The sequence below is a fragment of the Lampetra fluviatilis genome, chromosome 59, assembly GCF_964198595.1.
Source record: "Lampetra fluviatilis chromosome 59, kcLamFluv1.1, whole genome shotgun sequence".
NCBI classification, from domain to species: Eukaryota; Metazoa; Chordata; class Hyperoartia; order Petromyzontiformes; family Petromyzontidae; genus Lampetra; species Lampetra fluviatilis.
The window spans coordinates 2,467,742-2,495,375 of NC_136333.1; the positions used below are offsets into that span (position 1 = coordinate 2,467,742).

The 27,634-nt window shown below is 51.3% G+C and overlaps 1 protein-coding gene across 2 annotated transcripts; it reads right to left on the minus strand.

The window, feature by feature from the left end:
• Nucleotides 1-11,662: 11,662 nt before the first annotated feature.
• On the minus strand, nucleotides 11,663-22,738 carry GTF2A2 (general transcription factor IIA subunit 2). Of its 2 annotated transcripts, none has more exons than XM_078880857.1 (4): nucleotides 22,429-22,738; nucleotides 15,214-15,318; nucleotides 13,831-13,951; nucleotides 11,663-12,873 (listed from the first exon to the last, which is right to left on the minus strand). In XM_078880857.1, the coding sequence occupies exons 1-4, from the start codon at nucleotides 22,498-22,500 to the stop codon at nucleotides 12,848-12,850; spliced, it is 324 nt and encodes a 107-aa protein (XP_078736983.1). In that variant the 5' UTR covers nucleotides 22,501-22,738; the 3' UTR covers nucleotides 11,663-12,847. The 2 variants fall into 2 exon arrangements, with proteins under 2 accessions (XP_078736983.1, XP_078736982.1); XM_078880856.1 differs by having other exon boundaries at nucleotides 13,825-13,951.
• Between the last annotated feature and the right edge of the window lie 4,896 nt (nucleotides 22,739-27,634).

The window sequence follows — 27,634 nt, forward strand, 5'->3', positions numbered from 1 at the left end:
AACACTGTTCCCACTGAAACTGATGATCTGTTGCTGCAGCGAGGTTGGAGCCAAATCTCCATCACACAGCCTGCGTGGCTGCTCTAACCTGTTAATGTAGATAATAAAGAAGTTCAAGTGAGGTAATTGGTTTGGGCGCAGGCCTTAGATGTTTTCATGATGTTTCATCAGTCACGTTACGACATGTTTTTGTATTGTTCATGTTCGTGCAATTTGTTACATTTCCTTGCAAATAAATGCTTTGCTACCTGTTAAATGCCAAATCCTTTCATATAATGATTTTTACATGTCAATTATAGAAGTTCACACAAACACTCCATCCATCTGTTCCTGGCCCGGCCCCTCTGTCAAATTTTAGAACCCATTGTGGCCCGCGAGTGAAAAAGTTTGCCCACCCCTGCCTTAAGACTATACATTGTAATAAAAACTAAAATATAAACATCAATATACTCTCCAATAAGCTGAGCTACTAACAGCAAGTCATAAATTACACTTCTATGTCGCAAAAAATATAATATGCCTCCAGCTAAGCTTTTTTAAAATCCTTTATATTAAGTTCGCTTGCTTGCTTAGGACCGTGCAAATTTTTCGGTCGTTTTTTAACCAACTTCCCGTGATCCAATCGAGCTGATATTTTCCACAGACTCGTTGTGCGTGACAATTAATGTTCGTGAAATTTTTTTTCCAAAATTTGACACTTTTTGGGACAAAAATATAATATTTAATTACTAATTGCTTAATGGTGCAATGCAATCATCTGACCCATAGGTGGCAGCCATCTCAAGCCAGAGGACGAGTGGACTCTAGCCGCCACGCATATAAAGGATTTATAGTGAAAAACTTTGTTTTTACGGGTTATACTTATTATTGTTGATTTTTTATTATTTTATTATTTCCCTTCTACGTGACTTTACCGAAAGAACCAAGACGATGAATCCCTGCAGTCACAAAAGCTTTAAATCGAAATTTAATGGAGGAAGCTTCACAGCAACATCTTTATAGGCTCCACCAACCCCTCGCTGCTGATTTTAGTTGCAGACTACAGTAAGAACCGCTGGTCACGACCATAATTCGTTCCATAACTTTGGTCGCAACCCGATTTGGTCGTGACTCGAACCTAAGTTCCCCATTGGATTGTATGTAAATACGATTAATCCGTTCCAGACTCCTACGAACTGTATATAAATTTAGTTTTTTCAATATTTGTAAGCACAAAAATTGTAAATTATGTCATAGAATTCACAGTGTAATAGCAAACTAAATTAATCGTTCAACAAGATGATTGTTTCGTCTGATACATCACTCGGTCGATTCTGAGAGAGAATATTCGTATGAGCAATTCATGTTTCTATTGAAAGTTAACAGTAATATTTGGGTACAGTATTGTTTTTGTAAGCATTCACCGCAATATCGTATGAATGTTTACTTCACCGCATCACTTCGATTTCAATTTTCTTTAAAACCTTCTTCTCACCAACATTACCACTTGATCAGAGGCCATGGCTAATTGCAAAATCAATGCAAAAATACACAAAATACTGCCCAGAATCCACAGCGAATGAGTGCACGCTTACAAAAAATGGCGCGGAAGGGTAAATCGGCCGTGGCCATGTTTGATCGCCACCCCAGTTTGTGTTCTTGACCAAATTCAAACAATGTTTGAATTTTTTTTTAGTCGGAACCCACGGGGGGGGGGGGGGGGGGGGTGGCGGGAAGTTCTGGAAATTAATGGAGCGTTAAGTCCAGCCCGGGGTGGGGGAATTGAGAATCTCACTACAACACTTAAAAAACAAATCAAAACCACGCCAACCCCTTTAAATCAGAGTAGAACCACCTTCTTGCTGGTCGTAGAAAATCAAATACCTCTCCTCCTCGGGAGGGGGGGGGGGATAGGCCAGAGCCTCACCTCGATGTCCCATGATCTCGGCCACGTGTTCTGGGGGCACGAAGATGCGGATCTCGTACAGCCTGCCACGTGCCGGGCCCCCCACGCCCCCCGCGGCGATGTCCACCTCCTCCTCCTCCTGCCACCAAGCGGACAGCTCGCCGTGGCCAAGCGTGCTCAGCTGCCTCAGTAGACTCCGCCGGCCCCAACGCGGAGACGGAGGAGGAAAATGAGGAGGAAGATGGGGAGGAGGAAGATGGGGAGGCGGAGGAAAATGGGGAGGCGTTGGCAGTAGCGGCGGCCACTCTCGACGGGAGCTGGGCCCGCTGCCCCCTCCTCCTCCTCGTCCCGACCCCGCGACGGTGTCCTCTCCCCATGTGGCATGGACCCCCCAGGACGCAGAGCCCCGAGCCGCGGGCCCCCACCGAGGCGAGTGGCCAGAGTTGGACATGGGCGCTCCGGCATTTGCGTGCGCCCACGCGCGCGCGCACACACAGACAGACGTGGGCCACGTGCACGCAGGTAGACGAGCGTGTGTGCAGGCGAGTACGCAGATGAGTGTGTGTGTGTATCTCGTGTGTGTGTGTGTACCTGGTGTGTGTGTACCTAGTGTGTGTGTACCTAGTGTGTGTGTACCTAGTGTGTGTGTACCTGGTATGTGTATACCCCTACCTACCTACCCACCCTCCCACCCGTCTTCCCGGTCACTAAATCCCTACAAATGGCCGCGCCCACCTCTCTGGGGTGGCTTTATAGCCCCCCCCACACCCCCCCCCCACGCCCCCCCCCCACACCCCCCCCCCCACACCCCCCCCACACCCCCCCTAATGCCCCGCGCTGATTGGTCGGAGCGCACGCGCGACGTCGCGAGCCGTCATGGCGGGCACTCGAAACGAGGCGAGCCACGTGGTCGCGCGCCACGTGGTCGCGCTCCCCCAATCGACTCGAGTGGCGATAATTGGATCGATCAATTAATTAGCTATTTAGTTAAATAGTACGCCGGCACGTTTGTAGGTTGTCTCGTTAAGACAAAGATGCCCCCTTCCCCCCCCTACCCGTGGAGTCGTAACAGACGAAACTCTCTGGTTCGTTTGGTGAAGTCACGTGGGTAGAGAATAAAATAGATGACGTTTCGGGCTCAACACAAGCGTCCTTCATCAGGTGGGCAAGCACGGTCTGCTGCTGTTTGTGTTGTTGTGGTGTTGGTTGTGGTGTTGTGGTGTTGGTTGTGTTGTTTGTGTTGTGGTGTTGGGGTGTTGTGGTGTTGTTTGTATTGTGGTGTTGTATTGTTGTTTGTGTTGTGGTGTTGTATTGTTTGTGTTGCGGCATTGTATTGTTTGTGTTGTGGCGTTGTGTTGTATTGTATTGTTTGTGTTGTGGCTTTGTGTTGTGGTGTTGTATTGTTTGTGGCGTGGTGTTGTATTGTTTGTGGCGTGGTGTTGTATTGTATTGTTTGTGTTGTGGCGTGGTGTTGTATTGTTTGTGTTGTGGCGTTGTGTTGTATTGTTTGTGTTGTGGAATTGTATTGTTTGTGTTGTGGTATTGTATTGTTTGTGTTGTGGTATTGTATTGTTTGTGTTGTGGCGTGGTATTGTATTGTTTGTGTTGTGGCGTGGTGTTGTATTGTTTGTGTTGTGGCGTGGTGTTGTTTTGTTTGTGGCGTGGTGTTGTTTTGTATTGTTTGTGTTGTGGCGTGGTGTTGTTTTGTGTTGTGGCGTGGAGTTGTATTGTTTGTGTTGTATTGTGTTGTGGCGTGGTGTTGTATTGTTTGTGTTTCGGCATTGTATTGTTTGTGTTGTGGCGTGGTGTTGTATTGTTTGTGTTGTGGCGTTGTATTGTTTGTGGCGTGGTGTTGTATTGTATTGTTTGTGTTGTGATGTTGTATTGTTTGTTGCGGTATTGTATTGTTTGTGTCGTGGCGTTGTGTTGTATTGTTTGTGTTGTGGCGTTGCGTTGTATTGTATTGTTTGTGTTGTGGCGTGGTGTTGTATTGTTTGCGTTGCGTTGTTTGTGTTGCGGCGTTGTGTTGTATTGTTTGTTGTGGCGTGGTGCTGTATTGTTTGTGTTGTGGCGTGGTGCTGTATTGTTTGTGCGTTGTATTGTGTTGCGGCGTTGCGTTGTTTGTGTTGCGTTGTATTGTTTGTGTTGCGGCGTTGCGTTGTATTGTTTGCGTTGTATTGTTTGTGTTGTTGCGTTGCATTCTAGATTTGAAGCTTTTGTGACTGCAAAGATTCATACTCTTAGTTCTTTCGGTTGTGTTGGATTGGATTGTTTGTGTTGTGGCGTTGTACTGGATTGTATTGTTTGTGTTGTGGGGTTGGATTGGATTGGATTGTTTGTGTTGTGGCGTTGTGTTGGGTTGGATTGGATTGTTTGTGTTGCGGCGTTGTGTTGGATTGTTTGTGTTGCGGCGTTGTGTTGGATTGGATTGTTTGTGTTGCGGCGTTGTATTGCATTGGATTGTTTGTGTTGTGGCGTTGTGTTGTATTGGATTGGTTGTGTTGCGGCTTTGTGTTGTGTTGGATTGTTTGTGTTGCGGCGTTGTGTTGGGTTGGATTGTTTGTGTTGTGTTGGATTGGATTGTTTGTGTTGTGGCGTTGTGTTGGATTGGATTGTTTGTGTTGTGGCGTTGTGTTGGATTGTTTGTGTTGCGGCGTTGTGTTGGATTGGATTGTTTGTGTTGCGGCGTTGTGTTGGATTGGATTGTTTGTGTTGTGGCGTTGTGTTGGATTGGATTGTTTGTGTTGTGTCGTTGTGTTGGATTGGATTGCATTGTATTGTTTGCGTTGCATTGTATTATTTGTGTTGCGTTGGATTGGATTGTTTGTGTTGCGGCGTTGCGTTGTACTGCATTGGATTGTTTGTGTTATGGCGCTGTGTTGTGTTGGATTGGTTGTGTAGCGGCATTGTGTTGGATTGTTTGTGTTGCGGCGTTGTGTTGGATTGGATTGTTTGTGTTGTGGCGTGTCGTTTTGTGTTGTGTTGGTTGCGTCGCGTCTCGCAGCGTTGGTTGCGTCGCGTCTGCGTCTGTCTTGTGTCTTCTTTCTTGTGGGTAAATTTCGATTTAATGCTTTCGTGACTGCAGGGATTCATCTTCTTGGTTCTTTCGGTAAAGTCACGTAGAAGGGAAATAATAAAATAATAATTATAAAACATAATAAAATACAATTCTCACGACGTTTTGGCCACAACGCAAGCGGTCCGTCCTCCGGTGAAGAACAGGTCTGTCGGAAAGACAGCGTCTGAATGAGCACCACCAAGCTTGGCAGTGTATATTTAAGCTGGGTTGGAGGGGGAAGGGCGACTTGACAAAATAATGTGCATATCAATAGGAATTTAGCACATTTTTGGGAAATGCAGATATGGGATTAGTCACTACTTGTGGAATGCGTAGGTGGGGGGGGGGGGGTTCAAAGTCATTATGCCCGTGCATTATGTAGGATTAGCAGCATCAAAGGGAGGGAGTAAGGTTAGCAGTAATAAAGGTGTAATGCGAGCGTAAATGGGCAGATCGGATGTGACGATCCGAGAGGGAGGAGTCAGGGTCACGTGGGGGAGAAGTTATAGCGGAGAGACAGGAAGACATCAGGGGGCAGTCGAGGGAGTGAAGAGGGGAGACCACGTTGGGTGGTCGCCGTGCCTCAGCCTTGTGGCTGAGGGGCTCATGACGGCGCCAGCCAGCGGAGTGGAGGAGAGTTCGGGAATAGAGAGAGAGTGAGGCCACGCAGGGCGGAGAGTGGAGAGTGGCGAGATCACCACACGGTGAGACTCGGCACCGTCGGCCAGCGGTGACCGAGCACGGAGGAACGGGGAGCAGCGGTGGAGCTGCAGTGAGAGCAGCCGGGGGACTGCACAAGGGAACCTGTAGCGGAGCTGTATCGGAGTGGAGAAAGGCTACGGGAGCGACGGCAGCTGTCGAGCTGCCAAGCGGGGAGGCTCTGAGCGAGGGCCGTGTGGGACAAGTGTAAAGAACCCAATAAAGGACAACGGAGACAGAGACAGTGAAAGAGTAATTTATTACACTGGTGTAAGAAGTGAAACGGCATGTCAAAACAGCTCATAAGAAAGAATATTCCTGCACCATCACCTGCTACATCATCCGACGACGACGACGACCTTCCTCAGGCGGTGGACCTGCCTGCGATGGAGGAGAAGATCCATGCGGGAACGAGTACGGGTCCGGGAGTACAAGATGTCGCCGCGTCGGTGGGCCCGTCCGTGCCGGAGGACGCGGACTTACGATGGAGCCAGATGGCGGCGCAGCTGGAGACCTTGAAAATCGTGCTGGCGCAACTGTGAGCTCGTCACGCCGAGGACGGCGTCGGGGAGGCCCGGTGGTGATCCGCAGGTCTCCGCCTTGCCTGTGCTGCCAGCGCCATCTGCCACGCGGCACGAAGACGCCATCTTGGGCGTGGCAGGGGAGAAACGGCGGGAAGCCGCCATCTTGTCTTCACCGCGGCGGGAAGACGCCGCCATCTTCAACATCGCGGCGGAGAGGCGGCCTTGCGCTGCCATCTGGAGGTGCCGCGGGGTGAGCAGCCTGCTGTGAGCTGCTGTTTTACGAGGAGGAGCTGCGAGGAGAGGACGCCGACGCTGCAGCTGCTGGGGCGGGAGCTCTCCCGTCCTGGCTCGGGTGCGAGACAACGGAGCAGTCAAGTCATCGTTCGAGTTCTGCGAGGCGTCTCAAGTTACCACCCTGCCGTCCTCTGCTCGCTGCAGCCCCGGGCGAGTCGTAAACGATATGCACCCGGCCCTAACACACACCTCACCCATCTAGCGTGTGCCGGGGGGCGATTGTTCTCATGTCTCGAGCGTGCGGAGTGCGGTTCGGGCTGTGTGTATGTGTGTGTGTTGACAATGGACGCGCTATCTGCTTGTTGCTGAGTGTCAAATAGTGTGTGTGCGCTGCGGCGTGGAGTTATTATCTTGATGGCGAAGTTAATTATTAACTCGGGAGCGTCGGGTATCCTGCGCTGTACCATCTCGTGGGTTACCGTGTGCGACGGGCTTAATTGAAAAATATTTTTTTTGGTGTATTGTGCTGCAGGGTGCCGTGTGCGATGTGGTTGTTTGCAAGAGAGAGAATATTTGTGTTGTTGCTGCAAAGTTACGACAGGATTACTGGTGTGTTGGTTGCCTGCAGATCTGCTTGCTATTGTGCTTAAATGTACGCGTGTGATCGCGATATGCTGACTGCATGTGCTGTTTACACTTCTGTATGGTTACGGGGTGCGATGCATTGGTTGACTATTGGGGTTGGGATTGTTATTAATTGTGCGTACCTGTTTGGAAATTGGTAACAAATTCGAGGGGGACCCAAAAATTTGGTTGTATGGGTGTTTATGCACACGAGATTGCGTGTATATTTATAGGTAATTGCGCTTTTTGAGAGAGAGGGCGCGCGGTGAGGGCCCGCGATGAGGGTGCGCGATGACGCTGTTGTGGGTGGCTCAGATGTTAAGGGTGATGGGGCCGTAAATTGGCGCCAAGTGGCGTCGCTCATTCGGTTGATTGCATGCAGCCAGGGGTTTCTTTGCGAGTTGGTGTGTGTAAGCAATGTGTTTTGGTAAAATATTGGTTAAAATTTCCCCGATATGACTGCTGTGCGCAGCAAGCTGGGGCTGTGCGTCTATCATTGGTGGGGTTGTTACAACGTGACGGGGGATGCGTCTTGTGACCCCCAGCAAAGGGCAGCTGGGGTGCACGCACGGGGAAAACTGGCGACGTGTTCGCACGTTGGGCCGCCATTTTGCGCGCACGCGGGGTATTGCGACGATGCGCTTTGCGCAAGGGGCGCCATTTTGAGTGCGCGCGAGATATTGCGAGAACGCGCTTGGCGAAGGGGGCCGCCATTTTGAGCGCGGGGGAAAAACCTCGGTGGGGCAAATATTCCATCTGTTTATGCCTGCCATTGTTGATTGGGTGATGCACGAGTTGTGGTCACATCGGCCTATGGCTGATGGCTGACCTGACAGCCCGGAGGCGAAACCTCCGTGGTATGTCTCAAACTAATGGGCCGTGTGCTCATATGGCTCGGGGAGTCATGGTTCAGTTGTGCGGTGGCAGACTGAACCTGGTGTGCCGGGGGCTCACGGGATTTGGAGTAGAGGTTTTGTTACGTGCCAGCGAACGGGGTGACCTGGCTAGCATGGAGCAGGGATTCTCTATGCGGGTCCTCCAGCGGGAAGGGCCGCGGACTTGTTCCGCTCTGGGTTAGGACGTTATTGAATCTATAAGAGAACATTGCCCCGTGGGGGGGGTCGTTGGTGTCTGGCCTTGCCGAGGGATTAATCTTCCCTTGGCTATAAAGCGTCAGACTATAAGATGCTGGTGTGTGTCCATCGCTGATGGGATAGTAAGGGAGGAGCATGGCCGAGTTGCTGCTCATCCCCAAAATTGCACTAGCCGAGAGTATGATCAGTGGATGTTGCTGTCGTTTGACGACCACGGTGAGGGTTAGGGCGAGTTAAATGTTACCGCTGGGGAGCGTGGCTCTCTCCACGCGAGGGTGTGCGACTGGGGGCTTTGCTGAGAGTGACCGTGGGTACATGCTGTGTACGTGCGATGTCTGTGCTGGTCCTCAAGGCAGGACTGCTGGTGGGCAAGAGCAGGAAATTTGTTTTTGTTGTTGTTGTTGTCACGTGTCAATAATATTGTTGTTAAAATGTAAATACTGGGACATCCATCGCTTCTATTTGGGTATTTATGGGGGTTTTCTTAAGCGGGCCGGATTCACATCATCTCCACTACCCGGGGGCCGGGTGGCTGTCGTGTACGACATGCGGATGTGCGTTGTTGTGCTGTGCCTCAGGGGATTGGATTCTCCTTCTCGTCACAGATCTTCGGCGCCTGCCACACTGGGTGTTACCTGGTGTGCTAACTGGATGAGGACTTAAAGGAGCAATTGAGCGCCCGTTCGTCATTCCTGCTCTGCCACTTGCTCTTTGATGTTGGACTTGAGCCGAGCGGATGGAACAGCAATATGGACACGCTCTAAGACACCACATTCCTGGGTTGTGCGCGTCGGCCATTCTTGCGTGTCGGTTGCCGTTGTTGTGCATTGTGCCATTCTTATTCTTGTTGTTGTTGCGCGGAGGACAGGCCGGTGTTCTGTTCCGGTTCCTGATCCCTCCCCTTTCGTTACTTGTTGTTGTTGTTATAATCTCCGTTGTGTCTAGGGGACTCCTGATTGTGATGCCTTCGCTCGCATTATTTTGTTCTGTTTCAGCCGAGGACGGCTGCAATTTTCTGCCCCACTGCCGATACCCTACCACTAACCTAATCATTACCACTGTCTCTATCACCATCATGGACCCTACCACTACCATTAACCCTATCCTTATCACTGACCTTATCACTACCACTGACACTAGCACTGCCAACACATTCATCTGCAGAGGGAGCTGGTAGGAACGTTGGGTTGCTCGGTCAATGGCCTGCAGGGTCAACGGCGGCGTGGTGTATTCCGCAAATATGCCCGACTGTGAGGGCGGGCACAAGCCGGTGTGAGTAGGTTAAACGTTGAGTTTTATAAGGGCACCACGGGGTGACCAAGCCCCACCCCTCCCATTTTTGGATGCACGACGGACGGACAGAATAATCCCCTGTGGGCTGGTGTAACCAGGAGGTTCCTACCAGTATTAACTCTACCACGAACCCGATCACCGCCACTTACCGTATCACTCATTCTATCATTACCACCGACCCGATCACTACCGTTTATTTTTTTTGCTACGGCAGGACACTTGAGAACCCAGAGGAAACTCGTAAAGAAGAGCCCCAGGGGAGAGAGAATGCAAACTTGCGCGAAGAACATCGAACTCAAGACAGGAATCGAACCCAGGACCTATGTTGCTTCGAGGCGCCGTTGCTGCCACCGCTTTGCCAAAGAGTTGGTTCAACGCGCATCTAGTTGCCAGCAGACAATCTGACAAGGCGCAGCAAACGACATCGGCCGTGGCACCTAGATTGTCAACTGCGGTGCATGTTACGTGGAACTTCTTTCGCACCGTACGCAAAACCAACCGTGGCTAATCGGAGGTGCAGGGGAAGGACAAGAAACTAAACACAAAGCAGTTTTAAGAAAGGAGTTTGTCAATCTAAATGATTTCAAAGTGCATAGCTCCAGCTTCTTAATATTGGAAGAGCGTTCCAGACGGCCGCAGAAGCGCATCTGAGAAAGCGCGCGATGCGGTGACTGACTTTAGTCGATGGCGAGCAATGAAAAGCCGCCGCGGCGAGGTCGAATGGCTTGCGCTCCGTTTCCCATCCAGTCGGCCGTTGATGCGGGTTCCACAACGCGCCAATTCCCATCTCGGGATCTCTTCGAGTTGTAACCGAGATCTGGTAACCGGTGTAGAACTTCAGCGCGGTTGTGTACTGCAGTGTTGATCATCGGCCCAGTGCCGACTGAGAAACGCGTCTGGATTTGGTGGTTGGTGGGCAACCCTAGCGCTGGCTTGAGAAGTCGGGATTATCGGCACAAGGCACCTACCACTAGAATAACAAGGTACCCATCTTATACTGGTAGGAACCTCCTGGTTACACTAGCCCACAGGAGATCATTGTGTCCGTCCGTCGTGCAGGGAGGGGCTGGGTGGGGAGGGACTGGGTGGGGAGTGGCAGGGGTGGGGCTGGGTGGGGAGGGGCTGGTTACCCCGTGGTGCCCTTATAAAACTCAACTTTTAACCTACTCACGCCGGCTTGTGCCCGCCCTCAGTCGGGTATATTTGCGAAATACTGTACACCACACCGCCGTTGACCCTGCAGGCCATTGACCGAGCAACCCAATGTTCCTACCAGCTCCCTCTGCAGGAATGTGTTATATGTTCACCAAAGATCGCCCGTGTAGCCTTAACAGACCGTTTGGGCAAGTACTGCTAGCGAGCAGCAGCTACAAAGGCCGGCACGGCACACCAACGGGTGCGTGGTCGGCACCACGACCCGGCCACCTTAGTCTCTCGAGTGGCGATGTTTTACGACACACCACACCAGGTACTCATTTGAGGGCGAGTCGACCTAGGGAAAGGTCCAGGACCAGGTCAGATAATCGTCATCGGTGTTGCTGGCCACGGGCGGGAATTGAACTCGCTCGTTCATCGAACATGGCGACGTCCTCACGGCTGTGCGCACTGCAAGGCCACGTGAAGTGCCGAGCGCTCGCCGGCCAGGTTATTGAACAGATCCAGGTGCCATGGGACGACCGACTGAGATGAGTGGCCGATGCACCACCTGTGTACCCTACTGTGCCAACTTGCTGTGTTTTAGCCGACCGGCACTCCACTCGTTGTTGTGGCTCCTCTGCCCGCTGTTGTCGCTGGAGGGTGACTGCCTCCAAATGCCCAGTAGCAGCAGCGTCCTTTACAAGCCTCCTAAGGCCGATCTTGACACCGCTGGTACCAGTCATCGGCAGGTCCACTCAGCTCCACATCCTCCTGTACCACATCACTCCATCTCTTCTCTAGCCCGTGCCCTGCCCATTTAGCCCCCTCTAACAAAAGCTGTTTAAGGCATGCAGTGGCTGGGCATGCGGGCTACACGACTCGGCCAACACAGCCTTGCCTGGCGGAGGAGCTCGCCGATGGGACTTTACCCAAGCTTTTAAAGGATTCGTGAGCTCCTCACACAATCCAGCCTGGTTAAACCCATGATGGATCGTAGGCAGGCCAGCCACCACTGTGTCAGAAGATGTGGCGTGGCCAAATTGGATTCCCGGAACATCGTTCATCTCGGACTGTGCCGGCTGTAAAATGAAATCACCGACCACCAGCAACAATAGAAAACCAAAGAAAATCCTTTATTAAAAAAAAATTCGAAGGTTGCACCGTTGGTAACGTGCGCGGGGCTCTCTCGTCAAAACTGAGACAAATAAATTACACTGAACATAAAGAGAGACGCCAGAGGGAACAAAACAATTCAATTTAAAATGTTAACTATTTTTATGCAAAGGGTGACAGTGTGGGTGGTGGTTGTGGGGGGGGGGTGCAACTTAAGCCTGGAACAGAAAAGTTGGGGCAGGGTAGGGGCGATTTTTAAGGAGATTCACTTGATGGGGATGGGAGTCATGGGGTCTGGGAGGATTATGGGAGCTGGGAGAATGATGGCAGCTGGGAGGATGATGGGAGAGTTGTGGGGTAGTGACCGGAGAGGCACAGCATCGAACGAGGAGACGGGAGTGAATTGAGTGGATGTGCTGGAATGATTTTGCAAATTAAAATCCATTCCTCGGACTCGAGATGTACAACGTCTTCACAATGTCACGTGCCGCAACGATTGCACCGAATTATTATTTGACAGTCCGAAATCAAGGTGCCAAGAGCCAATTCTCTTTTACGGGGATATATTTATAGTCCGGGTTTCGCACCATCAGAGAGGGCGGCTTGCTGCAACCACCACCATCATCATCATCACCACCACCACGACAACAACCCTGCATCTTCAACCGTGAGTGCAGAGCGGGTGACTCGGCTGTGGTGGTGGAGGTGTTGGTGGGTCACGCAGGGTGGAAGTGGGAGAGGCGAAACACGACCAGCAGCGTAGGCGCAGAGTGGGGCCAGCAGATCACGTCCATATACGCTGGGCTGGTGGAGGGAGTGGTGGGATGGATGGTGAGGGAGTGGGTGAGTGGACGGTGTGTATTGGGTGCTGGTGGAGAGCGAGGGAGTGATTGAGTGGACGGTGTGTATCGGGTGCTGGTGGAGGGCGAGGGAGTGGTGGGATGGATGGTGAGGGAGTGGGCGAGTGGACTGCGTGTATCGGGGGCTGGTGGAGGACGAGGGAGTGGTGGGATGGATGGTGAGGGAGTGGGTGAGTGAACAGTGTGTATCAGGTGCTGGTGGAGGGAGTGGTGGGATGGATGGTGAGGGAGTGGGTGTGTATCGGAGGCTGGTGGACGGTGAGCGAGCGAGCCGCCGCTGCTCCGACGAGGCTCCACTCCGCCACCGCTCCTCCTCCTCGTCCTCCTCACTCCGCAGACGTCGAGCCCGAGGCTGTGACCAACGAGAGGAGACACAGGGGAGGGGGCCCGCATGTCACGGCGAGCACTAGCGGGGAGCGGGCCACTGAGAAAGAGAGAGAGAGAGAGGGGGAGCGCGGTGGCTCAAAGGCCGAGCGCTGCCAAGTCGGCACCGGCTGCGATTAAAAAGGGTTCTCAAGCGTCACGAATTGACTGATGGTCTCGGACGGTCACCGAACGATTCACCGAACGATTCACCGAACGATTCACCGAACGATTCACCGAACGATTCACCGAACGATTCACCGAACGATTCACCGAACGATTCACCGAACGATTCACCGACACACTCATTGTGGGCTCTCGTAGAAACCCACGCGCACTCGCAGAGCTGCGATTAGACCGGGTGCCCCCCCCCCCCACCCCTCCCCCCCCCACTCAAGTGTAGCGGAGTTGACCATCTCAGTCGGGTAACCAAAAAAACTCGCGTAAAATTTGACGTGCGTGCAGGACAGAGCGAGTGTGGCGAGGAGGGGTGGGTGTAGCGGTTAGCGCTACGCTATGAACCCGGCAAACCGGGTGCGATTTCCCCGCCCGCGTCCAACACCAGTGACGATTATCTGAACGGGTCCTGGGTCTCCCCTAGGTCCACTCAGCCTCAAATGATTACCTGGTGTGGTGTAAACATCGCCACTCGGGAGACAAAGGCAGTCGGGCGTGGTGCTTGCCGCCCACCCTCTTGTGCGCCGTGCCGGCCTTCATAGGTGCCACTCGCTAACAGCACTTGCCCCGATAGTCTGTTGAGGCTATATGGGGATCTTTGTCTTTTTGTGGCGAGTGCATGATGAAATGAGTGTGATGAGCGCTTGGTGAGGTGAGCGAGCGGCGAGCGATGAGGTGAGCGCGTGGCGAGCGGTGAGGCGAGGTGAGCGGGTGGCGAGGTGAGTGCGTGGTGAGTGTGAGCCCATGGTGTCTGGGCGCTCACTCTTGCCATCGCAGGCCACGATCTTCACTTTGTCGACCTTGACGAGGTCGGTGACTTCGCGGAACTCCACGTCGTTGAGCACGAAGGTCCACACGTTGTCACAGAACCGGTACGTGTTCAGAGAGCCCTGCACACGCGGGAAGGGGGGGGGGACACACACGGTGCCGGGGACACGGGCAGGGGCACGCAGGGAGAGATTGGCATGGGGACATTGTGGAGACACGGAGGGGGGGGGGGGTAACAAGGAAATAAATAATTAGGCAAGTAAAGACCCCAATTAAAATCAATGCGTCACACCTCCCATTAGCACGGTTGGCTACGTATGGTGCGAAAGAAGTTCAACATGCAAGTGCTGAATTGCGTGCGTAGGAATACATTTAGGAAGAGGGTACGAGTCGAGGGGGCTAAACGGCAGAGCATGGGCGAGAGAACACGTGGGCTGATGTGATACAAGATGCAGAGCTGATCAGACTGCAGAAACAACGGAAAGCGGAGGAGCGATGCTCGCAACGTCGAGCGGAGCGCTGGGCGGCTAGAAACGCAGTACAGTGGGTGGCACACGTGGCACGCATCTGCCAGTCATCTCAGTCAACACCTGGGTCTGTCCCCATGACTTCCTGCCAGCAGCGAGCCTTACACGCTTCTAGCCTGGCACAAGCTGTTGTGTCTCTGTACATTTGTGAGTGTCTGTGTATGTGTGCGTGCCTCCGTCAGTCATCTCAGTCAATCCATATCACGGAGTCTGTCCTGTGACCTGCCAGTGAGCCTTTAAAACCTCACACAACGGCCTCAAAGTGCACCGAGCCTGGCACGAGTTCCGTATTGACATCACCGCCACATAGCGGCGAAGGATGGTTGAGCGTGTGTGTGCGTGGAGCGGTAGTGTAGTGGTTAGCGCGTAGCGCTACCAACCCAACACCAGTGACGGTTTATTTGAACCGGTCCTGGGCCTCCCCTAGGTCAACTCAGCCTCAAATGAGTACCTGGTGCGGTGTGTAAACATCGCCACTTGGGAGACAAAGGCGGTCGGGCTTGGAGCTGGCCACCCACCCCCTCGTGTACCGTTCTGGCCTTCATTAGGTGCTCGCTAACAGCACTTGCCCCTACAGTCTATTGAGGCTATATTGGGGGATCTTAAGTTTTTGTTTGTGCAGGTGTGTTTGTGTACGAGTGTGCAAATCGGCCAGTTATCTCAGTCAGTCAACCCATGGCACCACCTGGGTCCGTCCCATGACCTCCTGCCAGCGGGCGTTCGACACTTCACGTGGCTTTAACGTGCAGATATAGCCTGGCACAAGCGTCGTGGCGACATCGCCGCCACTTAGGTGGCGAATGGCGGTTGTTGTGGAGTGCGAGTGTGTGAGCGCGAGCGCGCAAAGCCAGGCTTACGCGGAAGCTGATGCGGTTGCGCACGCGCTGTGCCAGCGCCGCGTTGATCGCCTTGTCGAACTGCAGCAGCACCTGCAGCGCCAGCTGAGGACTCATCTGCTGGGACTGGACACCCACACACAACCACCACCACAAACCCTCGTGAGCCACATCGCACACGCGGCGGCAATCGGCGGCGCGCTCACAAAAGGAGGGTGAGGAAGTGGCATCTTTACCAGCCCGCACGTACACATCCCCGAGGGAGGGGGGGTGCTTCAGACCTGGGCTCTATAGTAATTAATTTCGTTGTTGCGATCACTTTTTGTTTGTCATGGGACCAGAATGAAAGTAGGGAAACGAACAAGAAGAAGAGGTTTGTCCCCTTTCCGGCAATAAAAAACAGGAGTCGTTAGGATGTTCAAACACCAAATTAGAAACCTTTTGCAGGGAATCAAGTCCGCATTGACCACGCACGCTTGTGGTGAACGTGCAACAAACGCTCTGATACTGGTAGGAACCTCCTGGTTACACCAGCCCACAGGGGATTATTGTGTCCGTCCATCATGCAGTGAGGGGCTGGGTGGGGAGGGTGGGAGGGGTGGGGCTGGGTGGGGAGGGGCTGGTCACCCCGTGGTGCCCTTATAAAACTCAACGTTTAACCTACTCACGCCGGCTTGTGCCCGCCCTCACAGTCGGCCATATTTACGGAATACACCACGCCGCCGTTGACCCTGCAGGCCATTGACCGAGCAACCCAACGTTCCTACCAGCTCCCTCCGCAGGAATGTGTTTATGGTGAAAAACTACTCGTCTTGATAAATTCAAGGAGAACATGGGAGCGTACTCAGAGGAGCAAGGCGAGCACTTCCACCAAGATAGATTGGACTTTGAACGCCGCTACCAAGGACAGTGTAACGAGAACATGATGGGAGAAAACATTTGGGGGCTGATTCATGAAAGTTATTTACAGTATAATCGTCAATCTCGAAAAACTACTCCCTTCTAAATATTTCGTAGTAATTTTTTAATTACTTTAGTATAAATACATGTTAATTTTGATTCATGTGTGAACGAAAAGACACAAATTTACCCGTTTTCTCATTGAAAATAGGTAAATTTCAAATTATCACTGTCCTGGTCACAAAAGCAAAGTCTGCGGGGAATAATAGACATTTTCTATACTTAGGCATAAGCAATTAACACTTACTACCCAGGAACAACAATAGTGTTACATAGTGTAACAAACGCATTGTCTTTGAAACTGATTGGCCTACGCCAGAGATAGCCAATTATTATTGCTACTAAGTATTGTAATTACAATGACATAGGCACCGTTTGTTAGTTGATATGACCATACTTTGGTTTTAGTCGGTAAAGTCACGTAGGTAAAAATAAGATTATTTTTTTTACCTATGTAACTTTACCAAATAAAACCAAAGAGTATGGATTCTTGCAGTCACGAAAAACTTCTAATTTAGAATTGATATGACCCATTACGTCACGATGTTCATTCCGAGTCCACCATGACACGATTAAATGACATTGACCGCAGGCATTTCGGTCTTGCCTCCTGCCGGTCCCCAGAGCCGGAGACTCGGTTATTAAAAAACAACTCGCACTCGCCAACAACAACACCGCCGCCGCCTTAAAATACCAAAAGATAACGTCAGCGATCATACGGCAACATACACGGGGCTTACGTTGGGGATGCGTTCCCGAAAACGTGTGACAACAGATATCGAAACGTCCGTCGAAGCGATATTTGCAGGGGAGTAGTGGGCGATGGATAACGAGAAAGGACATCGCAGATACCGCCAGCGACGCAAGTGTGTAGCCGAGACGACGCAAATCAGGCAGCGGTGTTCATAAAGCGACGGCGCATTTGCGAAACGACATCAAGGGGGGGGGGGGGGGAAGATGTGAATTGCGTTTTTATTTTATCTACGAGGCGCTGTTGACGATGCGGGATGGATTTCTTCGCACCGTACGTAGCCACCCGCGCTAATCGGGAGGTGCCCCGCACTAAACGTAAAAATAAGTTCTAAAGAAATTAGTTCGTCAATCTCGACGACAAATTACAAGTGCAGTCCCCAGAGGCTTACTAATATCGGAAGGAAGAGCGTTCCAGACAGCCACCGGAAAGCGCCACGCGATGATTTGTTTACCATCTTGACGAGTGCGAGTTCTATGAATTGTGCACCACTGCCAAAGCAGCACATGTATTTGTTTAATTGCAAAGATACTCCGCTAAGGCCGAGCCGAGGGAGGCTTCAGGCTATCCCCCCCCTCCACCAAAATTCTTCTTTTGCCACCGAACCTTAGCCACGGTTGAGAATCGAGCCCAGGTAACGCTCACGACAATGTATACACGGCGACTAAAGTAAGACCATGTGAACAGAAAACTCCTTTTCACACCACACACACTCGCACGCATCAACCAAAATACTTTAACGGCCGGGACCTGCTGTGCCCACAGGTGCAGATTAATAGCAGCGATCAGAGATACGAGTCTGAACACCAAGCGCACAAGTCTTGCTATAACACCCTGTCCTAACCCCTGAAACCAAACCCCCCAACTCGACCAAGCGTGCCCTTTAACCATAACAGCTAAACCCTACTACCTAAACTATAACCCCAACCTATTACACCCTACTAAGCACGAAACAGCATAGCGGCAAGAAAAATTCTGCACATAGAACTGGCACTATTTGGACACGTGTGTAGGATGGACAACAAGAAAATGTAAAGTGTGTTGTCGTTCAGAAAAATGTAATGAACTGGAAAGAGAGGAAGACCTAACAGAGAATGGGCTTTACGACATCGTGCCAAAAAGATGTGGCCACTACTACTTGAGCCATATTGGCACAAGGCAGAGGGGAAAGTAGAAACAACAAATGACGAAATGTGCAGTGGACATAACCACTACGGTGGGATCGTGATGATGATGCACTACACTGTACACTACCATACACTATACACTACACTACTATTATGTGTACTACTTGAGACATATTGGCACAAGGCAGCGGGAAGTGGAAACAACAAAATACGAAACGTGCAGTGGACATCTACTGCGGTGGGATATCTGCCCATGGATCGTGATGATGCACTACACTATACTATACACTAGCATACACTATACACTAAACTACACACTACCATACACTATACTATACACTACAGAACTATGATGTGGCCAATACCACTTGAGCCATATTGGCATGGATCGTGATGATGATGATGTACTACACCGTACACTACCGTACACTACACTATACATTACCATACACTACACTATACACTACCATACACTATACTACTATACACTACAGAACTATGATGTGACCACTTTATTTGACCCATATTGGCATGGATCGTGATGATGATGCACTACACTGTACACTACCATACACTACATTATACACTACCATACACTCCACTACTATGATGTGCACCACTTGAGACATATTGGCACTACAAGGCAGCGGAAAGTGGAAACAACAAATGACGACATGTGCAGTGGACACACCGACTGCGGTGGGATATTTGCCCAGGGATCGTGAGGATGAAGCTGTAAACCCTAGGCCCAAACCCGGGCAGGGGTCGCAAACCTGCGGCTCCAGAGAAGCGTGCGGTGGCTGTTCAAGGCCCTCTGCTTCGTGACGACGACGTTATTTATCGAGCGACGCCGTCTCCGTATTTCGCCGCGGTGCATCGCGGCTGTGATCTTGAAATTATTGGAGGGGGTTGTTTTTAATTTTCTGAATGCGAACAAAAAATGTGGCTCGTCTCGTTATTTTGATCGCCAACCCTCTGCCCCACACCATAGCACGGTTTGGCTACGTAGAACGCGAAAGAAGTTCAACATACATACGTTAGCCCACCCCCAAAGTCATAATCCTAACCCACCTCAATTGCACGTGTTTACCCAAGAAAGCATCACGGAGTCTGCCGACTATTTTCCCAAGAGTCCTGCCAAGTGTTGTGCAGTCGGTGGACGACGCTTGCAATGTTACGGTACAGCGACTCATCGACTTGCAAACATTCTACTTACGAACTTTCAGAGATACGAACAAACCTGTCCATAGGTCCCGTTGCCCCGTTCGGACCGTGAAGAACCAGTGGCATCTACATCTACAGGAGATTATACAACTTTTAAGGCCGTTCCCCGTGTTTAGTGTACATGCCGTAACGTGTTTGTATTCGACAGGAGTAAACTTGGACTCATGAACAAACTAGACTTGTGAACAAAAGTCTGCAACCAGACTCGTTTGTAAGTAGAGGAGTCTCTGTAATCAATCGGATAACCCCAACCCCTCAACATAACCCTTTGAAAATTTAGCAAAGAATGCTGGTTTTTTGAGGTGGTGGGGGCGGGGCATTTTCGCCGATAAGACCCTCAGCAGTACGAGAGGCCACCATACATTTGAAACCATTGGGGGTTTGACAGCTGCACAATGATGATGGGGGGGGGGTGTTTTCACTCTTTGTTGTCGCGGGCCCACACTAAAGGCCACCCAGGGGCCGCCAGTGGCCCGCGGGCCTCGTACAATGAAGAACGCTGCGCTGTACTAAACTATATTATTATTTTATCGCTCTTCTTTTCAGAAGCGATTCTGGCCATCGCAAATGGCAGCTCAACCAAGTGGCTGTATCGTCATCACGTGGACATTGATGGCAGCAGCAGCAGCCAAATCATCTACAGCAGCGTTCTTCGCCAATTTTCAGAGGGGGGGGGGGGGCATTTTCGCCGATAGGACCTCAGAAGTGCGAGGGGCCATTGAAACCATTGGGGGTTTGACAGCAGCACGATGATGATGGGGGGGGAGGGGTGTTTTAACTATTTGTGTGTTGGGGTGGGGGGGTCACACGTCAGGGGCCGCGCTTAACGCCACCAGGGCCCCCCCGCCAGTCGCCCACTGTGGCCTCGCTCGCGACGAAGGATGCCGCTTCAACCGAACCCGGGGGGGGGGGGGTAGTAAGAAGTTCGACAACCAAAATAACCCCCCCCCACTCCCTCCTCCTCGTCAATGTTTCATGAGCCGCACTGCAACGTCAACAACGTCACGTAGCGGCAGCCCTTAAAGATCCGCATGCAGCTCCAGGACTGCAGGTTGTGCCACCCCCAACCCCCCCACGGGTCCTAACCCCATGCAGCCGCAATCCCATTCTACTCCAAGCCTTGTTAGTCCTTCGTGGAAACGGCACCGATCCCCTCCCCACCCCCACCGTCATCCTCCTCCATCAGCCGGATCGTTCAAGTAGCTGTCAACCCCTTATCAGTGCCTCCCACATTATTACAGACCAAGTCAGACCGTATCGGTCAACCCCGTGGTGCCCTTATGAATGTCAACGTTCATCCTACACAAAGTTCGATCACAAGGGAGAAACACAAACACATGGGCATTTGTTTTAACTCAATTTCTCTGCACAAGAATACGGGGTAAACCGTACGGCTTCACAGGTATGCCACAATACACTACTACTCTTTGGTTCTTTCGGTAAAGTCACGTATAAAGAGAAAATAATAAATTAAAATACTAGCATACGACGTTTCGATTGCAACACAAGCAATCATCATCAGGTTTAAATGAAATAGAAACACAAATCTAGTATACTTAGAAATGTAATGTAATACAACAGTCGGATAACATAACAGCCAACACCCTACCTGGTTGATTACGTTCTTCCTGAGAATGCTAAATTTGAGAGAGATAAAACACCGAAAATAAAACAGAAAACACACTACACTATGGGAACCTCATTTGCCAGTAAAAATATAATTGGTTTTTTACCCTTCTATCTGGCAACAAAACTGACACCTTTTTACAAGGAGTCATGTTTGCATAGACCGCAATACCTGCAGTCATAATACAAACAAAAGACATAACTCTGATAATGTGCACTGTCCTTGAAGTCGTGCGCCTTTTGGCGTCATCTGGTCCAACACCATGTGAGACTAGGCTCTAAGGAAAGCTGTCTCGGGTGTGGACCAATCAACTTCAAGGACAGTGCACATTATCAGAGTTATGTTCTTTTGTTTGTATTATGACTGCAGGTATTGCGGTCTATGCAAACATGACTCCTTGTAAAAAGGTGTCAGTTTTGTTACCAGATAGAAGGGTAAAAAAACAATTATCAGAAAACACACTATACACTACTATAAACTACTACACACCCGTCAACCACTTATCAGTGCCCTATCTTATTACAGCCCAACTCAGACCTTATTGGTTCACCCGGTGCCCCTTTTAAATCCTAACGTTCGTCCTACACAAAGTACCATCACAAGGGAGAAACACAAATAGACAAAAACAAATGATTCGTCCGTATTGAAACGGCTGTACGCCATGTAGACCTGAAACCTCGATTTCCCTGTACAAGAATATGTCCTAACGGGTTTGGATTGTGACAGCCGTGTGTTTGTATACCAACATCGGCATAGACTTTATTTTTTTTTTAAATAGACGTTCGCTTCCTTGAGCATGATTTAAAAAAAAATTTCGTAAGATCAGTTTAACATAATAAAGGTTTTTGGGTTAGATACATTCATAAATAACGCGATCTAACCCAAAAACATTTATTACTTCATAAGATCACCACACCAAGCCCCGTGTGGTCTCTAAACTCCAACCACGACGACTTGTCCATCTCAAACGGAAGGGCTCCACATGAAATACTTCAGACTGTGTGTTAGTTAACACCATGGGCATTGAATCTCCCCCCCCCCAACAGCCTAACGAGTAGCAGCATCTACAAACTCCGGCACGGCACACGAGCGGGCGGGGTGGCCAGCCCCCACGCCCGGCCGCCTTTGTCTCCCCAGCGGCGATGTCTGCTCCACACCGGGTAACTCACTTGAGGCCGAGTCGACCTAGAGGGCGAGGCTCAGAACCCACCTCGGATCGTGTCTAGCCCGGGGCGTCGGCGGCCGCGAGCGGGGCCCCCCCATCACCACCACAACTCACGACCACGACACCGTTGAAACCACCGATAATCAAACAACACAAACAACAACAGCACAAACAACAACAACACAAACAACAGCAGCGGCCACACGTCTCGAGTGTTACGCGAACTCCACTCGCCGCTCCTCGGGCCTACGTCTCCGCGCGGAGCCTCGGCCTCGCCTAGCGCCCGCCGCCGCCGCCGCTTAGGGTCCCCGCCACTCGAGCGCGCTCGGAGGGGGGGGAGGTCGCCTCTCTCTCTCTCGCACGCGGCGGACGTCGCCTTCACCTGGATGAGCTCGTCCAGGCTCTCCTGGAGGCTGTTTCCCAGCGTCGTGTTCCTGTACAGCTGGTAGGCCATGGCGGAGTTGTGGGGGTGAGGAGACGGAGCCCTCACGGGTAGGGGAGGGGTAGGAGCGAGCGGTGAGGATGAGTGGTGATGAGCGGTGAGGGTGAGCGTGAGTGGTGAGGCTACAGTGGTGGCGTGAGACCCGCGGTGAGTTGAGAGCGGTGAGTTGAGAGCGGTGAGCTGAGCGGTGGCGTAAAACCAGCGGAGCGGCTATGGCGTGAACGGAGCGCGTCTGGGAATCGCCGTCACCTTCGCCTCCTCCTTATATAGGCGGACGGCGCTACGGCGCCCGGCGAGGGACACTGGGCGAAGACAAAAAACGCGATTTTTTAAATAAAACAACTTGAAACGCGATCACATTCAGATGCGTTTCAGTTTAACCCCAACTCAGCTCTGCCCCGCCCCCCCCGCCAAAAATAAACATGCTTCTAATCGCTTTAAACTATTGTTATTGTAGTGCGTATTTAATGTGGCGCTGCACTCTGATGTTGTAGGAGAAAACATTTATTAAATTTTTTTATTAAGTAGAACGTGTCACCTATATTTATTTAAAGTTGCGCATTTTGATGTGACGTCACATTTATCAACCCCCCCCCCTAGGTGCGTGACGTCATTTATGGACGACTCATTATGATTACTGTGGCGATTCTGCCTGCAACGTGAACCCGTTGAACCCAAGTTCGATTCCCGCTCACGGCCGCCAACACGAGTGACAATTTATCGGAACTGGTCCTGGGCCACCCCTAGGTTGACTCAGACTCAAATTAGTACAGTCACCGGTGCGGTTTGTAGTAAACATCGCCACTGGGGAGACAAAGGCGGCCGAGCGTGGTCCTGGCCACCCACCCCCTCGTGTGCCGTGCCGGCCTTGATAGGTGCTCGCTAACAGCACTTGCCCCGACAGTCTGTTTAGGCTATACGGGGGATCTTTGTCTTTGGAGATTGCATGGAGGCACAGGCGGTGAATCTGTCAGTCATCTCAGTCAACCCGTGGCACCTGGGTGTCTGTCCCGTGACCTCCTGCACCTAGCCTGGCACCGTAGGAGGCACAGGCGGTGCATCTGTCAGTCATCTCAGTCAACCCGTGGCACCTGGGTGTCTGTCCCGTGACCTCCTGCACCTAGCCTGGCACCGTAGGAGGCACAGGCGGTGCATCTGTCAGTCATCTCAGTCAACCCGTGGCACCTGGGTGTCTGTCCCGTGACCTCCTGCACCTAGCCTGGCACCGTAGGAGGCACAGGCGGTGCATCTGTCAGTCATCTCAGTCAACCCGTGGCACCTGGGTGTCTGTCCCGTGACCTCCTGCACCTAGCCTGGCACCGTAGGGGGCACAGGCGGTGCATGTCAGTCATCTGTGAAAATTCCGTCAGTTCCTATGATTGCTTTTTCATTGCTTTCATGGCTTTATTTTGGTGATTTCTAAAAGTGTATTGGTTTAGCCATGTTTGTTTGTTGTAGTACAGAGTTAGACTAAGTTGTGTTATGGTTGTTGTTGTTGTTTGACTTGCATCCCACTGGGATTTTTGCACACAGCGTTGGTGTGCGGTGTTTTTTTCTGCAATATGTTGCTGTCTTTTCTTGGATTTTCTGTTTGCACTTAGTCACATATTCACTTTAAGATTTTTTTTGTTCATGTTTTTGTTTTTTGTTTGTTGCGGTTGCACCCGATTCAAGAGCCGAATGGCTCACAGGGCTATACCTAATAAATGAACTTGAACTTGAATCTCAGTCAACTCGTGGCACCTGGCCTGTCCCGTGACCTCCTGCACCTAGCCTGGCACCGTAGGAGGCACAGGCGGTGCATCCGCCAGTCATCTCAGTCAACCCGTGGCACCCGGCCTGTCCCGTGACCTCCTGCACCTAGCCTGGCACAAGCGCCGTTGTAGCGTCACCGCCGCACACACTTGCCGGCGGAACGCAATCCACCGCGTTAAACGGGGACTTGCCGTGTTCGCCTCGTCGCCCACCGCTCCCCCCGTCTCCCGAGTTTGCGTTTGTACCCACGCGCGTGCTCGTCCTATGGTGGGGAAGAGGGGGCGAGGGGGGTGATCGACGCCATGACAGGACACAGGCAGACACGCGTAGACGAAAGGCTGCAGGCAGCAAATTCGCGTTTTAATAACAGCCGCGGCTCGTCCTCCATCAGCGAACTCCAATTCTCAGCACAACCGCGCGCCCAAGCCCCCCCTCCCCCCCCCCCCGACACTTCACACCCAGAGGCAAGGTTACACGCAGAGCAGAGGTCGCAAACGGATTTTGATTCCTTACCCGTACCCGTACCCGGCCGCACCAGGTCGCAATCAGGTACCCGTACCCTACCCGATACCCGACTACCCGAACCCGACCGGGCATCGGGTAGGGTACGGGTACCCGATTGCGACCTCTGGGATGAAGCCATGTTGCAGGCGCGGGTGGGTTGATTCTAGGAACTTGAATTGTGAGAAGAGACAAGACGTTGGGAAATGAGTGACAAACGGTTACTCACCAGTGACTCACGGCCTACGCGTACCCGTACCCGGCCGCACCAGGGTCGCAAACGGGTACCCGTACCCGGCCGGGTACGGGTAGCCGGGTATCGGGTAGGGTTCGGGTACCCGATTGCGACCTCTGACGCAGAGTGCAAATCAACAACAACAACACCACCACCACCAATGTAACACTGCCTCGTGAGAGAAAACATACGACTGCGCGAATTACGGTACATTTGAACACTCACCACCCAGTCAACCACACGCCAACGTTTGCCTAACGTTGACCCAATGTTGGCCTCAACATTGGCCCCAACATTGGCCCCACGTTGACCTCACGTTGGCCCCATGTTGGCCCCAACTCCGACCCCAACATTTGGCCCAAAGTTCCACATGCTACTGGCCACCACGAGCATGGAGGGGGGAAATTAAAGAAAACCAACCGGCAGCCTTTTATTGATCAAGCGAGAAGGGATTTACCACAGCAAAGGAGATGGAAGTCACCGTCTGTCCGGCTCTCTTTTTATGGTTGTCATCCACTGCTGGATGACAGCCATGTCTTGTCGGTCACGGGGGAGGGGAGGGGTATGGGGGGGTGTCTTTGACCATACTTCACCACACCAGTCAGTACAGGCTGGCGAAGGCTTGCAAGGCCACTTAGCACCAGTTCAGAATCCACTCGCCGCTGATGATAGCCCGATATCGAACTCGGGTCAACCCTTTTGACGGGTCCATCAAATCGCCAATTTACGCGGCCCGGCTATCTGCTGAGCCACCGCTACCACCCAGGCCCAGCCCAGGGATGTACAAACAGAATCCTTAGGTTATTTCGGTAAAGTCACGTAGGTAAAGAAGTTAAAATTAAAATTAATGAAAGTAAAATAAAAAATAAAATTTAAATCACGACGTTTAGGAGGCAACACAAGCTTCTGCCTTGTGTTGCCTCCGAAACGTCGTGATTTTTATTTTTATTTAATTTTTATTTTACTTTTATTCATTTTAATTTTTTACCTACTTAACTTTACCGAAAAAACCTAAGAATATGAATCCTTGCAGTCACGAAAGCTTCAAATCTAGAATATATAAAAATACTCCGGAGGGGAAATCACGAGCGCATTGCAGACGCGGCGTGGCCGTGAGCGCTGCTACCGGCGGTGGCTATGAGATGTTGACAACCTCGCCTGGTATGCAGGAGGTCGTGAGTTCGATCTCGACCCTGACGATGCCTACTGCTGTATATTTGGAGTTTGTGTGTCTCTCATCATCACGGTGGCTAGGAGATGTTGACTACCTCGCCTGGTCTACAGGAGGTCGTGGGTTCGATCTCGACCCTGACGATGCCTACTGCTGTATATTTGGAGTTTGCGGTGTCTCTCTCTCTCATCATGATCACGGTGGCTAGGGGATGTTGACAACCTCGCCTTGTATGCAGGAGGTCGTGGGTTCGATGCCGACCCTGACGATGCCTACTGCTGTATATTTGGAGTTTGCGGTGTCTCTCTGTCCTCCCCCCCCCCACCGTGGTCACGCGGATTTTTCTCCGGGTCCTCCGGTTTTTCCCCCACCAAACATTTCGAATCAACGTCACGCGTTTAAGAGTATTGTATTTGTCTGCGGCTGCTGCTGCTGCTGTCAATTTCCACGTGATGACAATGACGACGAGAAGCCACGCTTTGTTGAGACGCCATCATTTGTGATAGCCGAGTCACTTCAGAGAAAAAAAGAAGAGCTAAATAAACAGCCCAGCGGGGCCTTCGCAAGGTCAAATAAAATTGAAATTTAAGTCTTGACTTAGAGCTTTCGTGGCTGTAGGAATACATATTCTATTGGTCCTTCGGTGTAGGGATCGAAACGTCCTGATATTTTTTCGCATTATTTTTCTATCTACGTGGCTTTACCGAAAGACCCATAGAATATTTAAATTAAAGTGTTTACATTGTAAATCGTGGGCCCCCCCCCCCCCCATTGGCCGCGCAAAATCGGGCCACCACCGCTCGCCCCCCCCCCGAGCTCCGTTCCCGCTCACGGACACCGCCAAACAGCGGTGTCGATTTGCTGAAACACCTTCTTGGGCCAACACCCCCCACCCCCCTCGGTCGACCCGGCCTCAAATGAGTGTCTGACTGTCTGGCCGGGACTCAAAGCTTTCGTGACTGCAGGAATTCATCTTCTTAGAGTCTTTCGGTAAATTCACGTAGATAGGTTCGAATAATATAACAAAATAAAATAACAAAATAAAATAACAAAATAAAATAACCAAAAAACAACGACGTTTCGACCGCAACATAAGCGATCGTGGTCAAAAACAACTTCGTAGTTTTTTGGTTATTTTCTTTTAACCCATCTACGTGAATTTACCGAAAGACCCAAATAATATGAGTGACGTCTGTTAAAAGATTGCCACCAGGGAGACAAAGGCGGCGCGCGGGCGTGATTGCTGGCCACCCACTCCGTCATATGCCGCGTGCCACTGCTCGCGAACAGCACTTGCCCCTACAGTCTAAGGCTACACGGGGGATCTTTGTCTTTGTTGTCTCCGTTGGGCCCGATTGGAAGTTAAGCGGTAAACCTATAAACTTGCACACAAACCCTACGTTTAAATAGCCACTACAGTGTCGTAATGGTTATCACACTTAACTAGTAGCTTGGATGAGTTGAGTTCAATCAATTCAAGAATC